The following is a 22,627-nucleotide window of genomic DNA, read 5'->3' on the forward strand; positions in this document are numbered from 1 at the left end:
TGCTTGAATCGCAAATTCACTAATAAGTAAAAAAAACACAAAAATTCATACTATGTTTATAAAAAATGTTTCGGAGGCCAGCTCTATCGTCAGTTCGAAAATTCTATAATACAGATAAATCAGTAATATGTAGTCATGAATACACAAAAACCTAAACAAAAATGTTTCGGAGGCCAGCTCTATCGTCAGTTCGAAAATTCTATAATACAGATAAATCAGTAATATGTGGTCATGAATACACAAAAACCTAAACGGTACCTAGTTTAAATTCAGCTTTTAGCTTTTACACACTTGAAATTGTAAACAGATAGGTTTTACCATTTAGGTTATTTTATAATCTTAGCTGTACTATTTACTGATTTTTCTGTTTTCTGGAATTTTCGAACTGATGGTAGAGGTGGACTGCGAAACGTTTTCTATAAATATAGTATGAATTTTCGTGGAGTTTTCTTTCTTTTGAGCTTTTTGCACATTTATGTCATGTTGAAGGCTAAATATTTTCGCATAAATCCTTCATTTCACCATGCATAAGTCAGAAAACAATCCAAGTTTGTTCATCATTCTCCAGCATCGCTCTAAAGCAATTCATTGAAAACATAATCGCACTATAAAGTCGCAACCTAAAAATCGAATTGTAGAATAAAATGAACAAGTGTAAAGGTATGCGCCGAGTGTTTGGACACTAGAAAAGGAATTAGTAAGATTTTATTCAATAAGCGATGCAATTTTTATCCTTGTATGAGTCATTCTAACCCAGTTAGGCCCGGAAAAAGGATGTGCGGGAGAAGCTGGACTGGACAGCAGGTGTCATCATTTGGTCTATAGAACCCATCAATTTTTTTAGTACACTACGAGCGTCAGAACATTGAAGGGAATACTGGGCACTGGGCAGGGTGGCCCAGTGGTTACAGTTCAGAGTACCAGGATTGGAGCAGAGAGGCGCGGGTTCGATCCCAGCTCTGTGCGCCAGTTTCTGGTCAGAATCGGCGAGGAGGCCGGGCGGTTAAGCAAAACAAAAATTTATAGCAGTGAGTTGCGAGTTCGAGACCGCAACAAGCTGTGGATGTTCTGTGATGTTAAGAATCGGCGACAGGCCTACGGCCTAATAAACGCTGAAACCGCTATTATTGTACTACGGGGACCTCAACGCTGCATGGATAGATATCCTGCGCAGCGCGCTTGCCCAGGATGTTACTTCCACAGTAAGAAGGCATTCTGATCAAATGTGCATTATTATATCTCTTATAATAACGGCGGTCCAATTATTTACGATGAATCAAAACTTACACTGTAGTCAAGATACCATGAAAGTAAGGATAAGTTTATTTTAAAAATGAGCATTTTCTTGATTATAAATTTTTGCTAATCTATCGTTGATAGAGATCGCTGAAGAGAAAATGTAACTGTTTGGGTCAATATGGTATCCAAAATATTATGATCTTGGAATAACGTGGATAATTTTATATATTCCCGGTCGAAGGTTTCTTACTGTTAACTTCATCTTACGCCGTCCAGAGAGGATCCTCGAATTAAATCAAACATACACAATATCTGCGCTTTTGCACTGAAATCAGAGAGCGTGAGCCGAGAGCGGAATGCAATACATATAAGTTCAATTAATATTTAGGTTAAATTAAATATTATATAGTCATCTAATTACATACGAGTGATATTTTGTAAACTATACATACTTTTAAGCACCTCCGTAACATTATTGGTGGTCGGACTGGACTAACAACTTGCTTCCAAAAATCCAGATAACGAGCAAAACCAACGCCTGAGCAGTTCCATGGAGGGTGCAGTGATGCAAACCGCGGATCGTCCGGTCAGAAATGACTTTACTGGACACAAAGAACTGATTCTCCTCTAAATTGCGTGATCCGAGGCTCCTGGTTGAAAAGTTCCCAGCTTTTAATCCCTATTTGGGATCAATGGAGACAATCTCGGCCCGAGCACAATTAAAATCAGCCTTCGTAATCAAGTGAGAAAAGTGATGTAGACAATTCAGTGTAGATTGCAGCATACACTGCACTATTATATTATCATTACTCACTTATAAACATTTCTAAATACAATTCCAATTATTATTTTCGTTCTGTTTTTTATAGTTTCGGTAAGTTGCAGATGCAGCAGTCACAGAAGCTGGTAATAGCAGAAAACTTACGTTGGAGGAAGGCAGGATTATGATTAAAGACCAATCAGTAAAGATTGCGCAAAATCACGCGCAAATTTAGAGTGAAATAATCCAATATAATTACGTATGTCAGGCGCAAGCATTACTTCATGAAATTTTATGACGTCAAAAGATGTTAATTAGTGAGATCACATCTAGTGATGATTAACATCGCGTAGAATGATGAGTGACTTCACAAGGAGTGACGTGACAAGTATTATCGCGTGCTCTAAAAACACAATCAAGCAGCGCGAGAAGTGATAACCTTTGGAAGAGGTTAAGAAGAGTACACTAGAACCAATAATTGAACGCAGAGCGATAACCCCAGGTCGAGGGCTGGGATGAGAGCAGTTCGGGTATGTCGGTCAGCGCTAGGGTCCCGTTACTCGACATGCATCTCCACCCCGGACGCCGCAGGGGCCCGCGGCCGCTGCTGCTGCGGATCTCAGGTCGGAATGCGGCCAACGAATCTACCTTCACAGCAACAACCTTGCTAGCGGGTTCTCTCAAAGATTGAGGGCAATGTTGTCTCTTAACACGAGCACATGTACACAAATTGAAGGATGGTGATCAAGCTTGTTAGTGAAGTGCAAAATGTCAAATGCCAGTGCTGTTCCAAGGTTTTAAGCTGAAAGAAGTCACTAAATCTAAGTTATTGCCATCCATATTACCTAACAACGTATAGAGTTCTCATCATAATTCCACAAACGCAGTAAGGAATATAAATTCACTTCTCGCCAAACACATTTCCTGAGCTGTTGAAGAGCCCAGACCGCTCACTCAGAAAAAAAGTAGAAATTGCGTCAATATAGCGATGCACTTCTGCAGCAGCATCCATATAGGCTCTGTTAACGCCATTAAGCGAGGTTCCGTGTGATGTCCAAACCACGTCTCCTCTACCAGTTCTGCCTCTCTGAATAACTTATGACTCGTGCACCGTTACTTCGTTCTCGAGAACATCGCTGGACATTGCAGAACAACGATGGCAAAAAACGTGTATTATGAAATGCGTGCAGTTGCGTACTAAGAAGTGCATGCATTTGTCATGCGTGCATTTGCCGATATAATTTCCACGACGGAGTGACTTGAGACTTATTGATGTGTTACATTTTCAGCGCAGAGAAGAATCCTTAAAACGCATTTGAAATGGAGGCCTCTAACCTCAGCATATTTTCATTGGGAAAAATTAGTGACAGAACAATTCAAAAGATGACAAGTCATAAACTTATCACTCTTCGTAACTTTGAACAGAGGGGTTCGTGCACAGAAATAGACTCGAAACACATCATGTATGTTCTACATATTTCACACGAGGCACTTAGGAACAGATTATCGCCATGGCGCCAACTGAGTCTCGCACCATCTTGGATCGGCCCAAGTCCAATCTAACCCTAATCCTGATGGTCGTTATCACGGCGTAATTTTAGAGTCCTTAGTGAAGCTTCGCTCAGCCAGTTCTGTAGTTAGGTCAGGCCAAATTCACTCTTCTCTTACTCTGAAAGCAAATTTTATTTTTTATCTGTAAATGAGCTGGAATTTCATAACTGGATCGATTTTGAGAGCAGGTGATATGAGACAATTATATTATTATTCGTATGGTTCAGTAGCGTTTTCATAAACTTCGGCTTTGTTGAGTGAATAATGTGTGTATCTCACGGCTAGGGGAGGGGGGTGGACGATTTGAGAACCCTCACCAGTAGCAGTACAGTGAGAAAACATCACTCATTTTAATTTTAATGAAAGAATAAACTCATACTTGAAGGTCTAGGTGTAGTGGGCACTCTTGCCTGTTCAGTTTTGACCCGCCTTGGTAGCTGCAAGACTGTTGGTATTTCAATTGGTTGCTTGTCTACATGCAACCTTCAATTTGTTCATCTCATCAGGGACGATGTTTCATAACTAATATGAATTACATGAAAAATATAAACACCATGGCATGGGTACAATCTATAACTCGGTATGAAAAAGCTACTAAAGTATAGACGAAGATCCCACATTCCCACCGATTTACTCCTCGTTTACAACTGGCTTGGGAACAACGTCCGCTGAAGTATTGTAACACAGTTACCGTTGAAGCTCACCTCGATGTATTTCCAGAGAAGTCAGGTTTTCATTGGTCCGGTTTTCCACCGGCTGTCAGGAAAAGCAGGGAGAACTTAGCACACACTTACCACGCGGCACCTCAACTGCGACTGACGGCAACCGCTACTCCTAACCTCGCCGTGCAGCTGGCAGCGTCGGTTGCTTCTGTAAGTGAAATCCCAAATGCTTGCAATTTCTTGAACAATAACGTAGGATGATAATTCATTAAAAACACTTTTCTAATATAATGATGAACAGTTATGCAAGGAAAGTAGATTGGACTCCGAAAATCTTTCATGATAGCGTCTTGTGGTGAGATAGCGTTGAAGAGGCAAAGCTTGTATGAGCTCAATGAGGTCACGCATGCCATTGCTCATGAAATTTTAATTTTAATCAACTCGAGCATTGATTGATTATACAAAATTGTTTGCATCATTGCGAGACATTTATTCTTTTTTTCTAAATATAAAGATGCTTCAAACAGAACCTCAGTACGTTATCAATTTAGATTGACTTCATATTATGAAGTGAAGTAAAATACGTCCTACAGCATTCGGTCCCGTTTACAGAAGGGTGTACTGTCGCAGAAATTATAACTTGAATTGATCTTGTACACTTATCTTCTAAATTTGCTTTGAATCACTCTTCCAGACCCCTCCATAGTCATGCTTCAAGTTGCAACATGTAGAAGTATGATTATTATAGGCTTCTGTATGGTTGCACATAAATAGAATTTACGCAGCGTTCAACAGATGAAAACAAATAATCATATTAAATAATTTCTGTGATGACTTTTTTCCGCGATGCCAGAAGCTACGGGTCTGTATTCGATATCTCTTGACGTTTTTGGTCTCTGTTGGGATATAATACGTTACTCATCGGCTTGTCCATTCATCCTTCTAAATCTAAAATAATCTACTAAGTATGGCATCGCCTAAGTCTGAGAAAGAGAGCTTTGCCGAATATACGATATCACGCGAATGGCTGAAACGCTCAACGAAAAAAAAATAATACGTCTCACAACACTTCTTATATGCCAAGAAAACCCGTCATACCAAAATATGATGTAGGTACAAAATTGGGCAACTGTTTGCCCTGCATGGACTCTTCTAGCCTCGTCATTTTCGTTATTTATCTGTATCGTTATCTATCTTTATCGAACGGTTTCCCATAGAGCGTATATAGATAAATTCTATATTTTCATAATTTAATATTCATATATATTTGTCTTGGAAGAATATTAATTTTATATCTGATCGGCCAGTCCATAATTGATTAGCAGGGGCGACACTTTGCGGCCGTTTCATCGATGAATAAATTTTTGATGGCTGGAGGAACTTCATCTGCCACAAGCACAAACTTCTTCTTTGTTTCTTCATCAGATTGGGACAACTTGAACCGCTGACTTTATTGAAGACTTCTGTGAAAGTTACATACGTGCCATACGTAACACGAGTGTCATACGTAACACGAGTATCATACATAACACGAGTGCCATACGTAACACGAGTGTCATACGTAACACGAGTGCCATACGTAACACGAGTGCCCTACGTAACTCGAGTGCCATAGGTAATAAAATAGAATAGAAGTGTTGGCACTGAAAAATAGGCCCACGGCCTGTTGCTGATTCTTGTACTTTTCGTGACTCGATTCCACAATGGATCCGGCCTTATGAACCCGATCTTTTCAAAACTGAAGATTGTTTGAGATAGCTGCTAGACCTATTGCCAGGTCCGTAAGGTGCTAGGCATTTCAAGACTGAACATATGCTCCTGCATGGCTTTGTATAGTCAGTTCTTTAAGGTGTTCATTCTTGGATCGTCAACGAAGCTATCAGGGAGGCTCTTCCACATGTCGGTGACTCGAAGCGAGAAGAAATATTATCGCATGGATGTGTTACAATGCAATTTTTTAGTTTTTAGCATGGCCCCTGGTGTTGTTATTGTTTCGAATTCTAGGACTCTTGGGATCTTGTATTAACCTTGGGGATACATGTATACTTCGATGAGGTCACCACGCAGAAGTCGATACGAGAGGCTTGCACGTTTTGTTTTCAATTAGGTCAATGAAGCTTGCGAGTAGATATTTTATGCATGGAGAACATATTGGGAATTAAAATTCAGTACACTTATTCAAATTAATGCAGACAAAAAATGCATATATGAATTTCTCACACTACGCGCATTTCGAATTAATAAATAATAATAAAAATAAAAATAATAATAATAATAGCGGTTTCAGCGTTATTAGGCCGTAGGCCTGTCGCCGATTCTTAACATCGCAGAACATTCACAGCATTTTGCGGTCTCGAACTCGCAACTCACTGCTACAATTCTGCTATGCTTAAACCGCCCGGCCTCCTTGCCGATTCTGACCAGAAACTGGCACACAGAGCTGGGATCGAACCCGTGCCTCTCTGCGCCAATCCGGGTACTCTGAACTTTAACCACTGGGCCACCCTGCCCACAATTAATAGCTTAATTTTAAATTCAGTTGATATCGGTTTTGATATGAAAAATTCATGTGAAAAAATTTGTTGATATTCGTTCCAAAAGTTTGCCACAAAAGTGTCAGAACAATCCATGAGGTTCTGTGTGATTTTTCTCGAGGTCAAGGTATTTAGTTTGGAGGAAATTATATTCGCGCCATGGCAACACTACTTTCGTCTNGACGTTTCATCGTTGCCGACGCGTAGTGAGGTGTTTTGAGAGTCATGTAAAGCCAACAGAACTTACGTAACGCATACGTTTTTTTTTATAGTTTTTCATTTCTCGATGCGTCCTTAAAGTGTCGGAATATACCGCGTTTACCCTAGTTAGTAGGCTAGTAGATAGCTGTCTCTGGTCTAGTAAGGTTGATTGTGTATGCTGGTCCGGCACACCAAATGTTGACTAACACCACTCTCGTTTGGAGTCACTCTCTAGTAGAGTGCCTATTTGATATTTATAGAGAACACGAGTGCCTATGAAGTGTTTGGTCAAAGGAGTAGGTACAAACATAGTGGCAAAGCAGAGAGTTTTTTAGACTCTCCCTCAAGTTTGTTTTAGAGTCCTATATGCTAGTCCGGAAAAGTCCTATTTTTGTCTGAAATATCGCGGCTCTAATATCATATAATTTCAGTAGGTATGAAATCTCGCGGCTCGAATGTCATAAATTTTTGTTTGATTAAAAAATCGCGGTTTGCACTTCGCAAACATGTCATTTCATAAAATTTTCAACTTCCGCAATCCGCATTGCTTTACCGTTTCCGCCAAAAATATCTTGCAGAAAAAACATAAACATCGTAATGTAAACAAATAAACAAAACGTTTGTTGAAGATCGCGCATAGTTGCGGTCATGTCAAAGCGGTCAGACTGTATATTAACACGTGCTGAACTTACAGTAGAGACAAATTTTATTGTTGCCGTTTGACTGTTTAAGGGTAAAATTAGAGATTTGGGGTAACACGTGCATAAACTTTGTAAATAAATTCGCATTCGCACCTCGTAAATGGCTTTTCATGGCCGAGATATGGAATTCACGGCTCGGTGAAATAGAATCACGGCTCGTAGAAATGGAATCACGGCTGGCAAATCCATAAAACCACGGCTCGAAAAATTCAGTCGCGGCTCGCCAAGTAGATATATTCCATACTAGCCTATATGTAGAACAGTAAAGTATCATGGATACCAGCATTATCATACATAAGGACTTGGTTCAAATCTTGAGTAAATGAGGAAATTAAAAATGAACTGATTCTAAAAAATCTCTGGTTTGCCACTATGGCGTACAAAACTCGAAATGCAAATGATGTAAGTTATTTTTACATGACGTGTTTAGTTTATGTGATTTTAGCAACTCCTGACAATTTATGCATTACTGTTTAGCGATTTCAAAGGGTGATATAATATCGGTATATGAATATTGGAACTTTTTATTTAAGAATAGACTATATTTTTATAAACTGTCTCTTTTTGAATGTGCTAGTTCTCTAATTATGATGCCTATGCTAAATTCTCTTTTACAACTGGCATAGTGCGAAGAATGACGGACCGCAGCACACCCGAGAACAATGGCCCACAGCTCAAATTCGGTTACATCCATCCATGGTGGCAATCCATAGGTTATTCAAAAGAACCTGTTCTTATGTCATTTTGAACCGATCAACGCTTCTTTACGGACCGATCGTAAAACACATTCTTTGTTTCTTCATCAGATTGGGACAACTTGAACCGCTGACTTTATTGAAGACTTCTGTGAAAGTTACATACGTGCCATACGTAACACGAGTGCCCTACGTTACTCGAGTGCCATACGTAATAAAATAGAATAGAAGTGCTGGCACTTTAAAAATAGGCCCTTGGCCTGTTGCCGATTCTTGTACTTTTCGTGACTCGATTCCACAATGGATCCGGCCTTTTGAACCCGATCTTTTCATAACTGTAGATTGTTTGAGATAGCTGCTGGACTTATTGCCTGCTGCAGGTCCGTAAGTTGCTAGGCATTTCAAGACTGAACATATGCTCCTGCATATCTTTGTCCAGTCAGTTCTTTAAGGCTTCTTGGATCGTCAACGAAGCTATCAGAGAGGCTCTTCCACATGTCGGTAACTCAAAGCGAGAAGAAATATTGTCGCATGGATGTGTTACAATGCAGTTTTTTTAGTTTATAGCATGGCCCCTGGTGTTGGTTATTGTTTCAAATTCTAGGACTCCTGGGATCTTGTATAAACCGTGGGTATACTGTATACATGTATACTTCGATGAGGTCACCATGATGAAGTCGATAAGAGAGGTTTGTAAGTTCTGATTTTAATTAGGTTATGGAAGCTTTTGAGTAGATGTTTTATGCATGGAGAACATACTACACATTAACATTCAGTACACTTATTCAAATTGATGCGGACAAAAAAAAATGCATGTATGAACTTCTCGCACCACGCGCATTTCGAATTAATAGCTTAATTTTAAATTCAGTTGATGTCGGTTTTGATATGGAAAATTCATGTGAAAACATTTGTTGTTGATATTCATTTCAAAAGTTTGCCACAAAAGTGTCAGAACGATCCATGAGGTTCTGTGTGATTTTTCTCGAGGTCAAGGTATTTAGTTTGGAGGAAATTATATTCGCGCCATGGCAACACTACTTTCGTCTCATCCCCCCTTCCCACCCCCATGTTGATCAACTGTTTTGCGGTAGTGACTGCTCAGTGTTATGCGGCTAAACACGTTTTGTGCTTCCTGAAAAATTTTCTATAAATTTACTAGTTTGTGCGTCATGGGAATATACATTTCAACTCCAGTTACTGATAAAGATTCTAGTGATGAAGACAACAAACTGTTGAAATGCGGTTCGAGTTCCATGCAAGGCTGGAGAACTTCTCAGGAGGTAAGAACTACTGAACTGAAGTTCTGAACTGAACTATCTGTAACTCTAAGAAGCAAACTACCTACCTAACTGAGTTAGGCTAGCTATTATCCTCGGTCAAAGTTTTCAACTTCATTTTTTCTAATTATTTTATAGATCAGCAAACTCTGACAATTCAAAGAGATTATTTTACTTCACTGTTCCTACAGGTTTATCTGAATTTCTGAAATAGGCCTAATATTGCAATTTTGTTTGAATGAATTGAAGTTCTATAAGTTTCTTCTATTTTTTTCTCAAATTAAAGATGTGTTTAGATAAATATCAAAGCAATTCTACTAACTGCGAAAAAATGTTATTTAAAGTAGATTTTTTAAACTGGCTGAACCCTAATCTAAGGATTTAAAATTAAATAAAAATTGCACATTGCTAATCATTGAGCTTTCTTTCACAGGGTTTGTATTGGGCATGGAAAATGTGGAATGTCATTAAATTTGATTTTTCATTTTCTAGGCCTAGAAAGTCATTGGATTTCATTTCAGGTTATGGAAAGTCATGGAATTTGCAGATGAAAGAAGGAAAAAAAAAAGAATTTTTTTTTGTGCTGCATGTGCTAAACTGTTTGTGCAGTTGTTTGTTTCCTGCTTTCTGATTGGCACACATGAAAAAAGTAACAACCTAACAAGATACTGTGCCGCAGTCTCTTGTTTCATGCGTTCTGATTGGTCACCAAACCAAGCTACAATGGCAGCATTCCATCTTCAGTGTGCAATTTCTAGATAACCTTGCTTGGAAAGTGTAAATTTCATGACTTGTGGTTAAGAATAGAAGCTTGTTGTGACTGGCTTGCTCACCATTGACCATCCAAAGCATGAAGGTATGGCAATATCATGTATATTGTGCTCGAAAGACTTCAATGTTTCAAATATGAGGGAAGCAGCTTTGAATAACCATAAAGAGCTATGCATTTACACATTTGCTATTTATCAACTATAGGAGATGATAGAATATGCACGGATAGTTTTTTAGTCGTGCTAAAGCGGTCATCCCTAAGTCTTGGAAAATTATATTGATGGTCATGGAGAGTCATGGAAAAGTCATGGAATTTTTGTTCCAAATACTGGTACAAACCCTGCTTTCAAGATTTGATCTCATTAAGGATCCAATTTAATGTCAATATTGATGTACAATATGAAATTTTAATTTCTCCAAGTAACATCTCCATAAGAAAAAAATATTTTTTTTTTTTGTGCTGCATGTGCTAAACTGTTTGTGCAGTTGTTTGTTTCCTGCTTTCTGATTGGCACACATGAAAAAAGTAACAACCTAACAAGATACTGTGCCGCAGTCTCTTGTTTCATGCGTTCCGATTGATCTACAATGGCAGCATTCCATCTTCAGTGTGCAATTTCTAGATCACCAATAACCATGCTTGGAAAGTGTAAATTTCATGACTTGTGGTTAAGAATAGAAGCTTGTTGTGACTGGCTTGCTCACCATTGACCATCCAAAGCATGAAGGTATGGCAATATCATGTATATTGTGCTCGAAAGACTTCAATGTTTCAAATATGAGGGAAGCAGCTTTGAATAACCATAAAGAGCTATGCATTTACACATTTGCTATTTATCAACTATAGGAGATGATAGAATATGCACGGATAGTTTTTTAGTCGTGCTAAAGCGGTCATCCCTAAGTCTTGGAAAATTATATTGATGGTCATGGAGAGTCATGGAAAAGTCATGGAATTTTTGTTCCAAATACTGGTACAAACCCTGCTTTCAAGATTTGATCTCATTAAGGAGTCAAATTTAATGTCAATATTGATGTACAATATGAAATTTTAATTTCTCCAAGTAACATCTCCATTTGAAATAAATATACCTAGCCTTAGGCAGGAATGGGAAATATCTACCTTTGAAGCCATTACTAGAGTGCTCCTTCTATGTTTGGACTTTGGAACAGCAAGAGTCTTTTAAATTCTATCTAAATAAACTAATTGTCAATGAAAATGCATGAATGGCTGCAAGGTTCCAAATATATTGGAACCTTGTTGATAAGAAAATTGTCAATAAAAAATACTCTGGTCTTCAATGAAACCTGCACTAAACACTTGTATTTATGTACAACTGTAGTTTCTTTATCTTATATTGTCCAATTGAATGTAAATTTGTTATTTTTCTTCTCTCACTGGCACTAACAATATGTAAAACTATTGACTGAGGATTTGAAGGTATTTGCAGGAAAGACCTAGATAATCAAATGCAATTTCCTGCAGGATGCACACAATGTGATTCTCGAGCTCGACGAGAATGCTTCCTTGTTTGCTGTTTACGATGGCCATGGTGGACATGAGGTGGCCGAGTACACTGCTCAGCATTTTCCTGCACATCTTCTTGCTAATGCATCTTATAAGCAAGGCAATATGAGAAAGGTAAGTTTTGATGATAAATATAATGAAACATTCATAAGATCTAACAAACATTGTTATCTTGTGTTTGTTACCTATCTATGTTGACTGACCAACAATCATTATTGATATTGATAAAGGAATAAATTTAAACTAAAATTATCTCTATATATAGTGCCTTACACTAACAATTGTTACATGTTTTGAGTGAGATTGATTACTGTTTATATTCCCTATGTTATCATGAAGCCACAATTGTGTAAAGATTGTTTTTTATTTGTGCCAGGGATATTAGTGAGTGTAAACTTTATGAGTTGATTGTATGTTTTTATTTCTGTTATTGTCAAATATAGATAAAATATTTCTTAATTGTATGAACGGAATTTCAATCCATATACATACAGTACCATCATTTAGATAAGGCTCCTAACCACAGTACAATTCTCCTATGTTGCAGGCTTTGGTTGAGGCATTCTTAACATTTGACCAACATTTGCTGGAGTCAGAGGTGCTCGCTCTCCTTAAGAAGATGGCCAGTTGCAAGAAAGGTAGACAAGTTACTTGCATCAGCCAGCACTGATGAAATTATGTCCTTAGTATTGTTTATGGTGCAACAGTCTTTTTAATGCCACTAATCCATTAGATTGAACATATGGTTTTATGAAATTTATTTATATTTTTGTGCTCTAACTTATTCAAAGTTTTTGAATCTTTCTTTGGTAAAACCTCTCACTCTGAAATCATGTTGATTACTGTACTTGTAACAATTGGCATTTTTAGATTGAAACTCGTGAAATATTTGCTGCCTTAATTTTCACTGCTTTGACACTGATATTATGACTACAGGTGAGGAGGCAGAGGAGAGCACAGACAGTGAAGATGCAGACATCGTGTCTGCTCTGCAGAAGGATGCCAGTATGCCCATTGATGAGGTGCTTGCATCTCGGTATGCAGGCAAGGCATTAGCTAAACTCAAAGAAACGGATAATTCCGAGTCAGTTGGTGGTTCCTCAGTACTGAAGCCCAGAAGAAAGGCTAGGGAAAGCAAGAGTGCTGATTCTAATATAGTATCGATTGATGAGAAAGCTGAAGATGAAGTTAAGAAAGGTAGTGGTAGTTCTATTAAGACCTGCAGCAGCGGAAACAGTAATGGCGATACTCCCTCCCCCACATCTGATGGAGAAAGCTTGCCTCCTAAGGAGGAATCTGATACTTCAGAGGATGTATCTTCTAGTCCTAGGGCTAAATTAATCAATGGTGAAACTGAGAAGAAGTCTGATGGTATATCAGAAGAAAAGTCTGAAGAGAAGGCTAAGAAACTTCTGACAAACGGTGATGTCAATGATCATAAGGATGAGAAGGCCATTAATGGTGCAAATGATGAGACCAAAACAGATCTGGTTGTGGAGGGCAGAAGAATTGTACCCACGCAACTCTCCCCTAAAACCAGCTGTGTCCCTGAGGAATCTCCTTCTTATACTGGTAAGATTTTAATAATGTTGTTCCTATTATTCATGTTTTGTTTGATGTGGATGCAAATTTCACTTGCAAGCTGAAACTTTTGAGTGTTCTTCAGTGCTATTAAAAAAAAACTAAATAACTAAATAATTATTTTACTCATTTGTCCTACATCTCACAATGATTGGTGTATAATTGTCTCGCAGTCATTATCTATATTTAATTTGTAAGTGATGCTAGGTGATCTTACAGCTATCACTAGAACTTATAGGATGAAACATCATATCCCTTCTTGTTGTTGAGGATCTAACAGAATATTGCATTATCCTTCAAATTATACGTTAAACTTACTGTGAGATATAAATCGTTCATATACTTTCAGAATATTGCATTATCCTTCAAATTAGTATATGTTAAACCTTGAGATCTTTATCGTTCATATACTTCGCTAAGAATACAAAGTTGTTTTTGAGCAGGCAAAGGCAAAAGCGGCGGTAAGGGCGGTAAAGTAAAGGGCAGTTCAGCCATCACAACCACGACGTTGTCACCCAGCAAGGAGTGCTCTGATGAAGCCACGGCTGCGTCGCCTACAAAGACGCGCAGAGCAGCGCTGGCTGAAGTCAAGAGGAAGGTGCTCTCTCAGGAGGATCTTGACAGTGAAGACGAGGATGAGGATGATGAAAATTATGATGTTGAGTGAGTGCTCAAACACCATGAAACTTAACATTGAATTACCATAGATTGGTATATGTTGTTTCCAACCACCATGAATCTAATTTTGAATTACTGTTGATTACATGTGGTTTTAACAAAATCAAATTGTAATCAATGCTGTTCCCACGTCATTTGCCTGGAAAGCTTTTCATTAGACTTAGATTTCTGTTAATGCATTATTTTTCAGTCTAAAACTAGATAGCACAATTTTTCCTTAACTGCGGAATTTAATAAAAATATTATAAGATACATTTATGAGTTGATGCCACATAAAAACTCTGAACATCATTATAATTACTTTTTATTTAGGCTAATTGGATGCACATATTTTGAACGGATTGTACCGAATATCCATTACTTCTTGAGGTAAACAAACCTCAAGCTAGCTTGTTTGTATGCCCTCAAAGCATGATCCAACTTAGGAATTTTTACTAAGGAAATCAGCTGTTAGGCAAGAAAATGGCTGAGTGTCAGTTAGAGCTCTGAGTGCTGACGTTGTTCTGCCATCTCGTCCTCGCTCGCAACTTGCGACGTTTTCCTGTTCAGAATTTCATCATGCCAGTCATAATAATGTTAAGTAAGCATTTTCATCATGCCAGTCACGATGATGAGTGAATTTATTCCTTGCATTTGTGCCTCAATAATCCTCAACATGAAAGCTGCCTTTAATATTTGTTACTTCACAAAATTTTCTATCATATGAATAAAACATGGAAGTATGAACATCATATTATAATATTTGAATGTTATATTATAACATTCATGTTATATTTTAATGTTAGTACGTATGTAAAAACATGCATATTTTAATATTGTATACATATTAAGATGCATATTATAATATTAGTAATATTATTAACTGTTGGTACAGTGGTAGCGTGACCGGTGAAGGTGAGGGAGACGTCAACGATGAAGATGATACATCTGACCCTGAAGGCGAGGAAGCTGGGGATGAAGACGAGTCTAGTGATGATAGTGAGTTGGGGGAGGACCTCGCCGACGAGGCTCTCGATGATGATGATGATGACGACGACGATGATGACGATGATGAAGAGGGCATCAGTGATGATGACAATGCCGTCTACAATGAGTTCTATGCCAACATGACGGATGGGGTGAGTGGCATCATGAGTGTTCTCAGTATATTACTTAACTTATCAGATGCCAGTGCCCTATCTTCTCATTAACACAGGACGGTTAATGTTTTAGATATTGAAAACTGAAACAGTTCAGTTCCCTTTTTCAGCCCTGGCCATTTCAACTCTCCCCTTCCTCCCCCTAACTATTTAATTTCTCACCCCCTTTCCCTCCGTAGCCTGTAAATACCCCCTTTTCCACCGTATACACTTCAACTCACCATTTCATCCCATAAATTCCCATGAAACTAGTTAATTCCCCACCTCCTCTCCCCAGTAGTCAGTTCAACTCCCTCCTCTCCTCCCCCTAGCCAGTTAAACAGTCCACTTTCCTCCTCCATCCTCAGTAGCTAATTTAATTTTACAAGTAAGCCTGTTAAATTCTCTTCTATACTGCCAGTTCCCTCCCATGTACTCCACCAAAGCCACTTGATGTTCCCCTCTTCCCCACCGTAGTTACTTGAATTTTCCCCACCATACTTAAACTCCCCTTCTTGTAGCCCGCTCTATCCGTCCTCCCCATAGCCCGGCTACGACAGCGGTTGCACGGCGTGCGTGGCGCTGCTGCACAAGAACAAACTCTACGTCGCCAACGTGGGAGACTCGCGCTGCGTGCTCAGCCGTGCTGGTAAAGCCATCGACATGAGCGTCGACCACAAGCCTGAGGACGACCTCGAGACGCAGAGGATCATCAAAGCTGGGGGCAAAGTGACTGATGATGGAAGGGTTAATGGTGGCCTCAACTTGTCGCGTGCGCTGGGTGAGGCGTCAGCTTATTTATTGATTTGGGCCCATACTTTAAAAAAAGTTAAGAGATCGTAAGTCCATCAGCCAATCATTGACGGCCACGCAAGCTAAATCTACCAATCATAGACAAGAAAATAGAGTGTAAGTACTTACGTTCACTTAGCGAGTTTTGAAAGTATGGCCCCTGGTGTCTCGCGAGACTACATTGTGATACCGCTGTAATATCTTAAATAAATACTTACTTCATTCAGCTAGTTTGAAATTTTGTTTCCGACAATTTTAATCAAAAACAATGCGAGCATTTACATTTTAATTCATCCAAACCTCAGCTTTATTAGGTATTTTTTCTTGATAGTTTTATATGGCTCATTATGAACTGATTATAATAGTTGAACAATTAATGCAGGCGACCACGGCTACAAGATGAACCCTAAAGTGTCAGCCTCGGAGCAGATGATCAGCCCCCTGCCTGACGTCATGGTCAGGACCCTGACTAAGGACGACGACTTCATCATCATAGCGTGTGATGGCATCTGGAACTCCCTCACGTCTCAACAAGCCGTTGATTTTGTGAAGAAAAGGCTTGATAAAAATCCTGACATGCTACTGTCTTCTGTCTGTAATGAGGTGAGATGCTGCCGTGCTTCTGTCTTCTGTCTGTAATGAGGTGAGATGCTGTCGTGCTCATGTCTTCTGTCTGTAATGAGGTGAGATGCTGCCGTGCTACTGTCTTCTGTCTGTAACAATACGCCACGCAGCAGTATTCATCTATTGTTCATGTACAATAAGTGTCTTGCTTATATCTTGTTGAGCAGCTTCAATAAATCATGTCATATCGCTCCATGTATTTACCACGCCCTAGTATATTAAGTCACTGTTATACAGTATAAGTATTCTCGACGTAATATTTGTGTAGATGTTGAAACATTTGCTTTGTTTTACAGATGTTCGAGCACTGCCTGGCCCCAGACCTGGGCGGCGATGGCACCGGCTGCGACAACATGACCGGCATCATCATTTCCTTCAAAGACAAAACTGCTTTTGCCGACACTGCTTGTGACGAGGAAGAAGAAGACGAGGGTGTAGCGAGTGGTATTGAGGCGGGCAAGCCAGCTCTCAATGGTGTTAATTGTGAAGAAAGCAACGGTGCTGCCAAATTAGAGGATAATGTTAGTAATGAAAATGATGATCTGAATCATGGTGAGGCTGCGGTGTCAATGGAAGGTGTTGTAAACTCTGGAAATAAAGATGATAGTGAAGATGCTGAACTGAAAACAGCTAAACGATGTGTAGATGAGAATGTTCTTGAAGACGACAGACCTGTTAAGAAAGTCAAGATTGATGTAGAAGAAGCTCCAGTTTTAATTTAATACCAGCCTCGTAAGTTGCTACCTCTTCAATAGCCTTAGTTGTAAACGTAATGCTGTTAATGCACTGTGATCACTTCTTAGCCATGGCGGGTTTAGATGACCGAGGAACCTTCAGCTCCTTTCACAATGTACGTCGCTCTTGAAGCCTCGCCAGTTGATTAAATTTAAGAAAAATGCTAGAAAATGTTTGCTGATAATGGCGGCGCCGGGGCGACCCTGCGTGGTAACACAAGCGCCTAGTGTAGGGGTAGCGTCTAATGGCGTACGTCACTAGACACTACCCCTACCCTACCCCTAGTGTCACGCCACTAGAAGTAGTGTCTAGTGGCATGCTGCTGCGTCTAGTGGCGTGCTGTGCTTAAGCTCTTAGCTGGCCTAGCTATTCTTGTCATGCCTTTAGTCTTATCTTGGAGAGAAGGTCGTATATGTGAATGTTAACGTGTCGTGAGAGCGTCCAGAGTGTCGGAGCGTCAAAACTTTTCCCACGTTTCGGTTGATATTCTTCGTTGAAATCTTTTAGACAGATTTTTGTTTTTCAATATTTGAGTTTTCCCTATATTTCTCATAGTAGATACGCTACTCTATTCTACGCTGCAAGCTCTAATGTTGCTCAGGACGGCATGCAGAAGTTACTATGCTTTATCGTGAAGTTCACTCGTCTAATTGCGATTATTTATGAAGATGCATTCAAACTTGATTAAGCTTTAAAATCTTTTTCTCTTGTGATGTTCAACTTCCTGAAGTTTGTGTATCTTACATTGTGTTTTGTATGTGAATGTTTTCAGGTGAAGGTATTGCTTAATTCAGTGTAATCTTAGTTCGTATGATTGCAGGGATCAGTGATATACAAATATTTGTATACAATTATATGCCAATCTCTGGGTACATGTAGTACATGTGCTACATGTGCACAAAAGTTTTCTCATGATGGCTGCTGTCAAAAAGTACATTTTAAACTGTGAGACGTTTTCCTCGCCATTACGATGGTTATGCTCACCATTTATCATGAGTTAGGCTTGGAATTATCAAAGCACCACCAAAACTTGCGGGAGCACAAGCAGCGGCTGATTGCTCGTATGATTGTTGGTTGAACTTACCAAGCAATCAGTTAATGCCTGGCGGAGGCGTGAATTCGTGACCATTCTTGCTCGTACGGCCCCTGGTCTCCTGCACAAGTTGCCGTACATTGGCTGAAATTGTAAAGTCTTTAGTCGCTGCTGGACAGTACAAGTATAGATTTACAATAAAGACTAATCATGCTGTTTACTATACAAACATTTTGAGTTTTTAAGTGCAAGGCACAAAAATAATCGAATTATATAAGATTTGACTTGAAGTCAAGCGTGAGAATAGATGCTGTACGTGGGTGTTGTGACGTGGCCTTAACACTGCTGCTGTGCAGGACTTGTCGTATTGCATTCAGAAGGCTTTGTTTGACATGCGAGCCTAAATGAGTTGGCATATTTTGATGGATGTCGTCTTTTCGCCTACAATGTATTGTGTGCACTGAAGAAATGCAGTATCTAAATATTGTATGAGTGCTGGCAGTTGCTTCCATTATTACTTTTGTTTCAACATCGAGCTTTGCTTTATCTCTGGCCATTCTCGTCCTGACTTATAATACCGTACCGTATAACCTTTTATTTATGCATACATTTACCATCGTCAATGCTATCTGTACTTAAAGGCCTGGTGACGAGAGAAACTGACTGAAGGCTTAGAAAACCTCTCGATTATTATAATTAATATACAATGAACAACTTGCTGATGATGAATGCAGTCCTGTTTTTCAGATCCTGTTCTAATGGCGGACTGTGTCGTTCTAAGATATCTTTACTGTTACTCGTTCAGAGAAACCTTTCTCATCAATTCTGCTATTTACGTCAAAATTATTTCTCTTGATCTTCACAGTGTCACTGCCAGTAATAATGAAGAAGTTCTAGCCTATGCCTCATGCGTGTTGATTGCTACACACATTTTGGATGACTGATTACTTAGACGCAAGCGCTAAGTTCACGCCCCACTGTCTCCGTATGCTTGTCATGGTCTAATGTTCTGAGCACATCTTTGTCCGATGTTCTTTTGTCCAGAACAGCGAGACATCAATATTGTTTCTGAACAGCGAGACATCAATATTGTTCTTGAACAGCGAGACAATAATATTGTTCCAAGCAAGAATCGCTACGAATTCGATGAAGTGTGGCAAGCTGTGTGCTAGAAATCTATTTGAGTGAAAAGAGCAGTGAATATGCTGAATATTTCTGTTGTTAATTTTTGTTCGAGATGAAAAAACAACGCACATTTTTTTCGTAAATATAAATGTTATTATGTTATTAATTATTGTATGCAATTTCTCATTGATCTTTAATTAACGGACTACTATGAGGCCAAGGACAGACTATCATGGCCTCAAAGTAGTAGAGGCCATGGACAGACTATTAATGATTTGATGCAGCTTTAAAGCCTCATAATCTGTGTTATAATTGCCAGCTAATCTTCACCTTCACGATTCTCTGGAGCTGGGGCCTAAACTGGGTCGCGATTGCCTACACAAGAGCAAAATGCGTCGATATTTGGACAAAGCCTCACACATTTCTCTGAGTGTGGAAACATGATACTATTCAGTAATTGTATCTACTGTCTTGTCTTGTTCTGCCATATTGATAGAAAAAATGTTCTGCTCTCAGTTCAGTGACGCGAAGATACAACGCTCTAACGTACGACGTCTCGTTGAATCTTTCTTTAATTCAACTAATTTTTATCGAGCTTTTGTTGAAGTTTGTGTTAACATCATGTAACTATTGTATCGACTGAACACTCCAACGGTAGACAAATTTATTATGACTTGCTGCAAAGAATAAGAGCGTATGTCTTTTGTGAATTCTTAATTTTTATGACATTTTCATACCATCGCTCCATCTTACTTCCTTATAAGCTTGTGTTGGGCATGTATTGAACGTGTTGAAAGTGTATTGAACGCGTCCTGAACGTGTTCTGGACGCGTCGAACGTGTATTGAACGCATCCTGAACGTGTTTTGAACGTGCCGAGAATGTAATGAACGTGTTCTGGACGTGTCCAATGTGTCCTGGACGTATCGAACGTGTATTGAACGTGTTGCACTTGTCCTGTGAACTCCGTCAGTTCTGATCGTGTTTTCACAGTCGTGGCTGCTGTAGGGCATTCCTCGGGGTTATCGAGTTCCAACGCTAATTTATAAATGAAGTAATTTCTCTTTTTTAATAAACGGTGCTACGCTTTTCTGAGTATTTTTTTCCCTTTTACTGCTGTCATTAGTAGGTCTCTTGACTGCCGAAGAATTTCACTTGGACTGAAGAGGCAATTAGTTAGTTAGTTTAGTGGCCAAATGTTTACTAGCGCTTCAGCTATTTAGCTATCTCGCACTGAAAGTCAAGATGAACATCACCATAGAGGTGGAAGGTCTCAATTATTCATCACCCACAAGGGGGCGGAAGGTCTCGATTGTCCAGCCCGCTGAAGCTGGCTCTAAAGAAGCAGCGTTAGCATCACAAAGAGACGAAGTAACAAGGAGGGACAGGTGAAAAGCAACAGAAACGAAGACACTCGAACAAGAGGTCGCTTACACGGGACGTCGGCCGCCCGCACGAGAGAGACAGAGAAGGGAAATGTAAGGAATCCTGCCTACTTAATAACTTAATGTAAGGTATCCTACCTACATAATAACTTAACCCCACAACTGAGACCTGGAGTCAGACACCGCGAGCTCAGCGGTGGGGCGCTCAGGAACAATCCCCTAGGAACGCGAAAACGCCGAAATCCCATAGGACTTATGAGGCTGAAGAGGCAGTTATGTTATGAACTGGTGATATGAACTTGCTCTCTTTCTTGGAGAACAATAATAATATTATGAGGAAGGTATTTGGTCAATTAAAGGTGCATACCAATTAATCCGAAAAAGATAAAAAGAATATGCCACTTGAATGACAAGCTTCGTTTCATTTTGGTCTCCTTGTTAATTTATTGACGTACCTACCTATTTACTGACGTACCTATTAATTTATTGACCTAAATCTCCATCAATACCTACTCAGATGATCGTTGAGTTCTATGGGCATCAACATACGACTTGCTATCGAAACGGTTTCAGCTTTTATTAGGCCGTAGGCCTGCCCCCGATTTTTAACATCCACAGCTTATTGCGGGCTTGAACTCGCAACTCACTGCTGCAAGTTTTGCATTGCTTAACCGCCCGGCCTCCTCGCCGATTCTGACCAGAAACTGGCGCACAGAGCTGGGATCGAACCCGCGCCTCTCTGCTCAAATCTTGGTACTCTCAACTTTAACCACTGGGCCAGTTTTGTATTTGTTATACCGCGGGTCACCGTGAACTATCAAGACATAAGTAACCATAAATCAACCATGCATCCACACAGACCTTGGCCCAGCCATCAAAACTTATTATGTAAGTGAGCGCTAGCAAGAAAATTAGATGCTGCCGAGCTCTGAGAGCAAGACTGCCAAATTATGCTAAATATATATCTGGTCGCAAATATTCTTGAACTGATATTGGCTGAAGTTAACATTTAAATGCCTTGCTACTAGGCTGGGATGCGCGAGTGCCTATTAGTTTAATTATTTTTATATGTGCTGCGGGTAGAATTACGTTGGGCAGCCGCAGCCCTATATAAAGTCTTGCTTTCCAGCTGCGGCAAGTCAGTGTGGATTGTGTCGTGGTGGTTGGTGCGCGTGCGGCATTAGCGGGTTCCTTGCCCATACTGGTGGAATACTACTTTTCCGTTTAATCATAAAAAATTCTATACATGAAATAATTTTAGGAAGTATTTAAATACTATGAACGTTAGCTTCTTAGCGGTAATTTTCGATTACAGAGATTTGTAAATTTTCCTTCTTCTTTGACGAAGCGAGGGAAGAAGTGTTAGTTGCTTCCAAGCTCTCTGGTGCTATTATAGTCTTACATCGTACGACATTCATCTACACACAATAGATCAGAGTCAGACTTTGTCGATCAATTTTCTATGATTCAATTTTTATGCCATTTTTTCTCATTCAAAGTGACCATATACATAATTCGAAGCGCCGGGAGCGACATTGTATATTTTTAATTACGTGTTTTCTCTGCACATAATGACATATTTTATATTAGCCTAGTTATGTCAAGACCGTCTCTTGAAGTGCCCAGTACTAATAG

At 39.5% G+C, this 22,627-nt stretch overlaps 1 protein-coding gene across 1 annotated transcript; it reads left to right on the forward strand.

The window, feature by feature from the left end:
- The first annotated feature begins 9,409 nt into the window (after positions 1-9,409).
- LOC108676377 (probable protein phosphatase CG10417) lies at positions 9,410-20,696 on the forward strand. Its single transcript, XM_018164455.2, has 9 exons — positions 9,410-9,626; positions 11,881-12,036; positions 12,470-12,560; positions 12,859-13,494; positions 13,947-14,166; positions 15,056-15,299; positions 15,846-16,080; positions 16,474-16,694; positions 17,012-20,696. The coding sequence occupies exons 1-9, from the start codon at positions 9,516-9,518 to the stop codon at positions 17,435-17,437; spliced, it is 2,340 nt and encodes a 779-aa protein (XP_018019944.1). The 5' UTR covers positions 9,410-9,515; the 3' UTR covers positions 17,438-20,696.
- Positions 20,697-22,627: the final 1,931 nt, after the last annotated feature.

The sequence above is a fragment of the Hyalella azteca genome, unplaced genomic scaffold (genome assembly GCF_000764305.2).
Source record: "Hyalella azteca isolate HAZT.00-mixed unplaced genomic scaffold, Hazt_2.0.2 contig9146, whole genome shotgun sequence".
In the NCBI taxonomy this organism is placed as follows: domain Eukaryota; kingdom Metazoa; phylum Arthropoda; class Malacostraca; order Amphipoda; family Hyalellidae; genus Hyalella; species Hyalella azteca.

Coding starts and splice junctions, on each gene's coding strand:
- LOC108676377 (XM_018164455.2), top strand. CDS start 9,516: ATGGGAATATACATTTCAACTCCAGTTACTGATAAAGATTCTAGTGAT. Junction 13,495..13,946: donor GGAATCTCCTTCTTATACTG/GTAAGATTTTAA, acceptor GTTTTTGAGCAG/GCAAAGGCAAAAGCGGCGGT. Junction 15,300..15,845: donor ATGCCAACATGACGGATGGG/GTGAGTGGCATC, acceptor TCCTCCCCATAG/CCCGGCTACGACAGCGGTTG.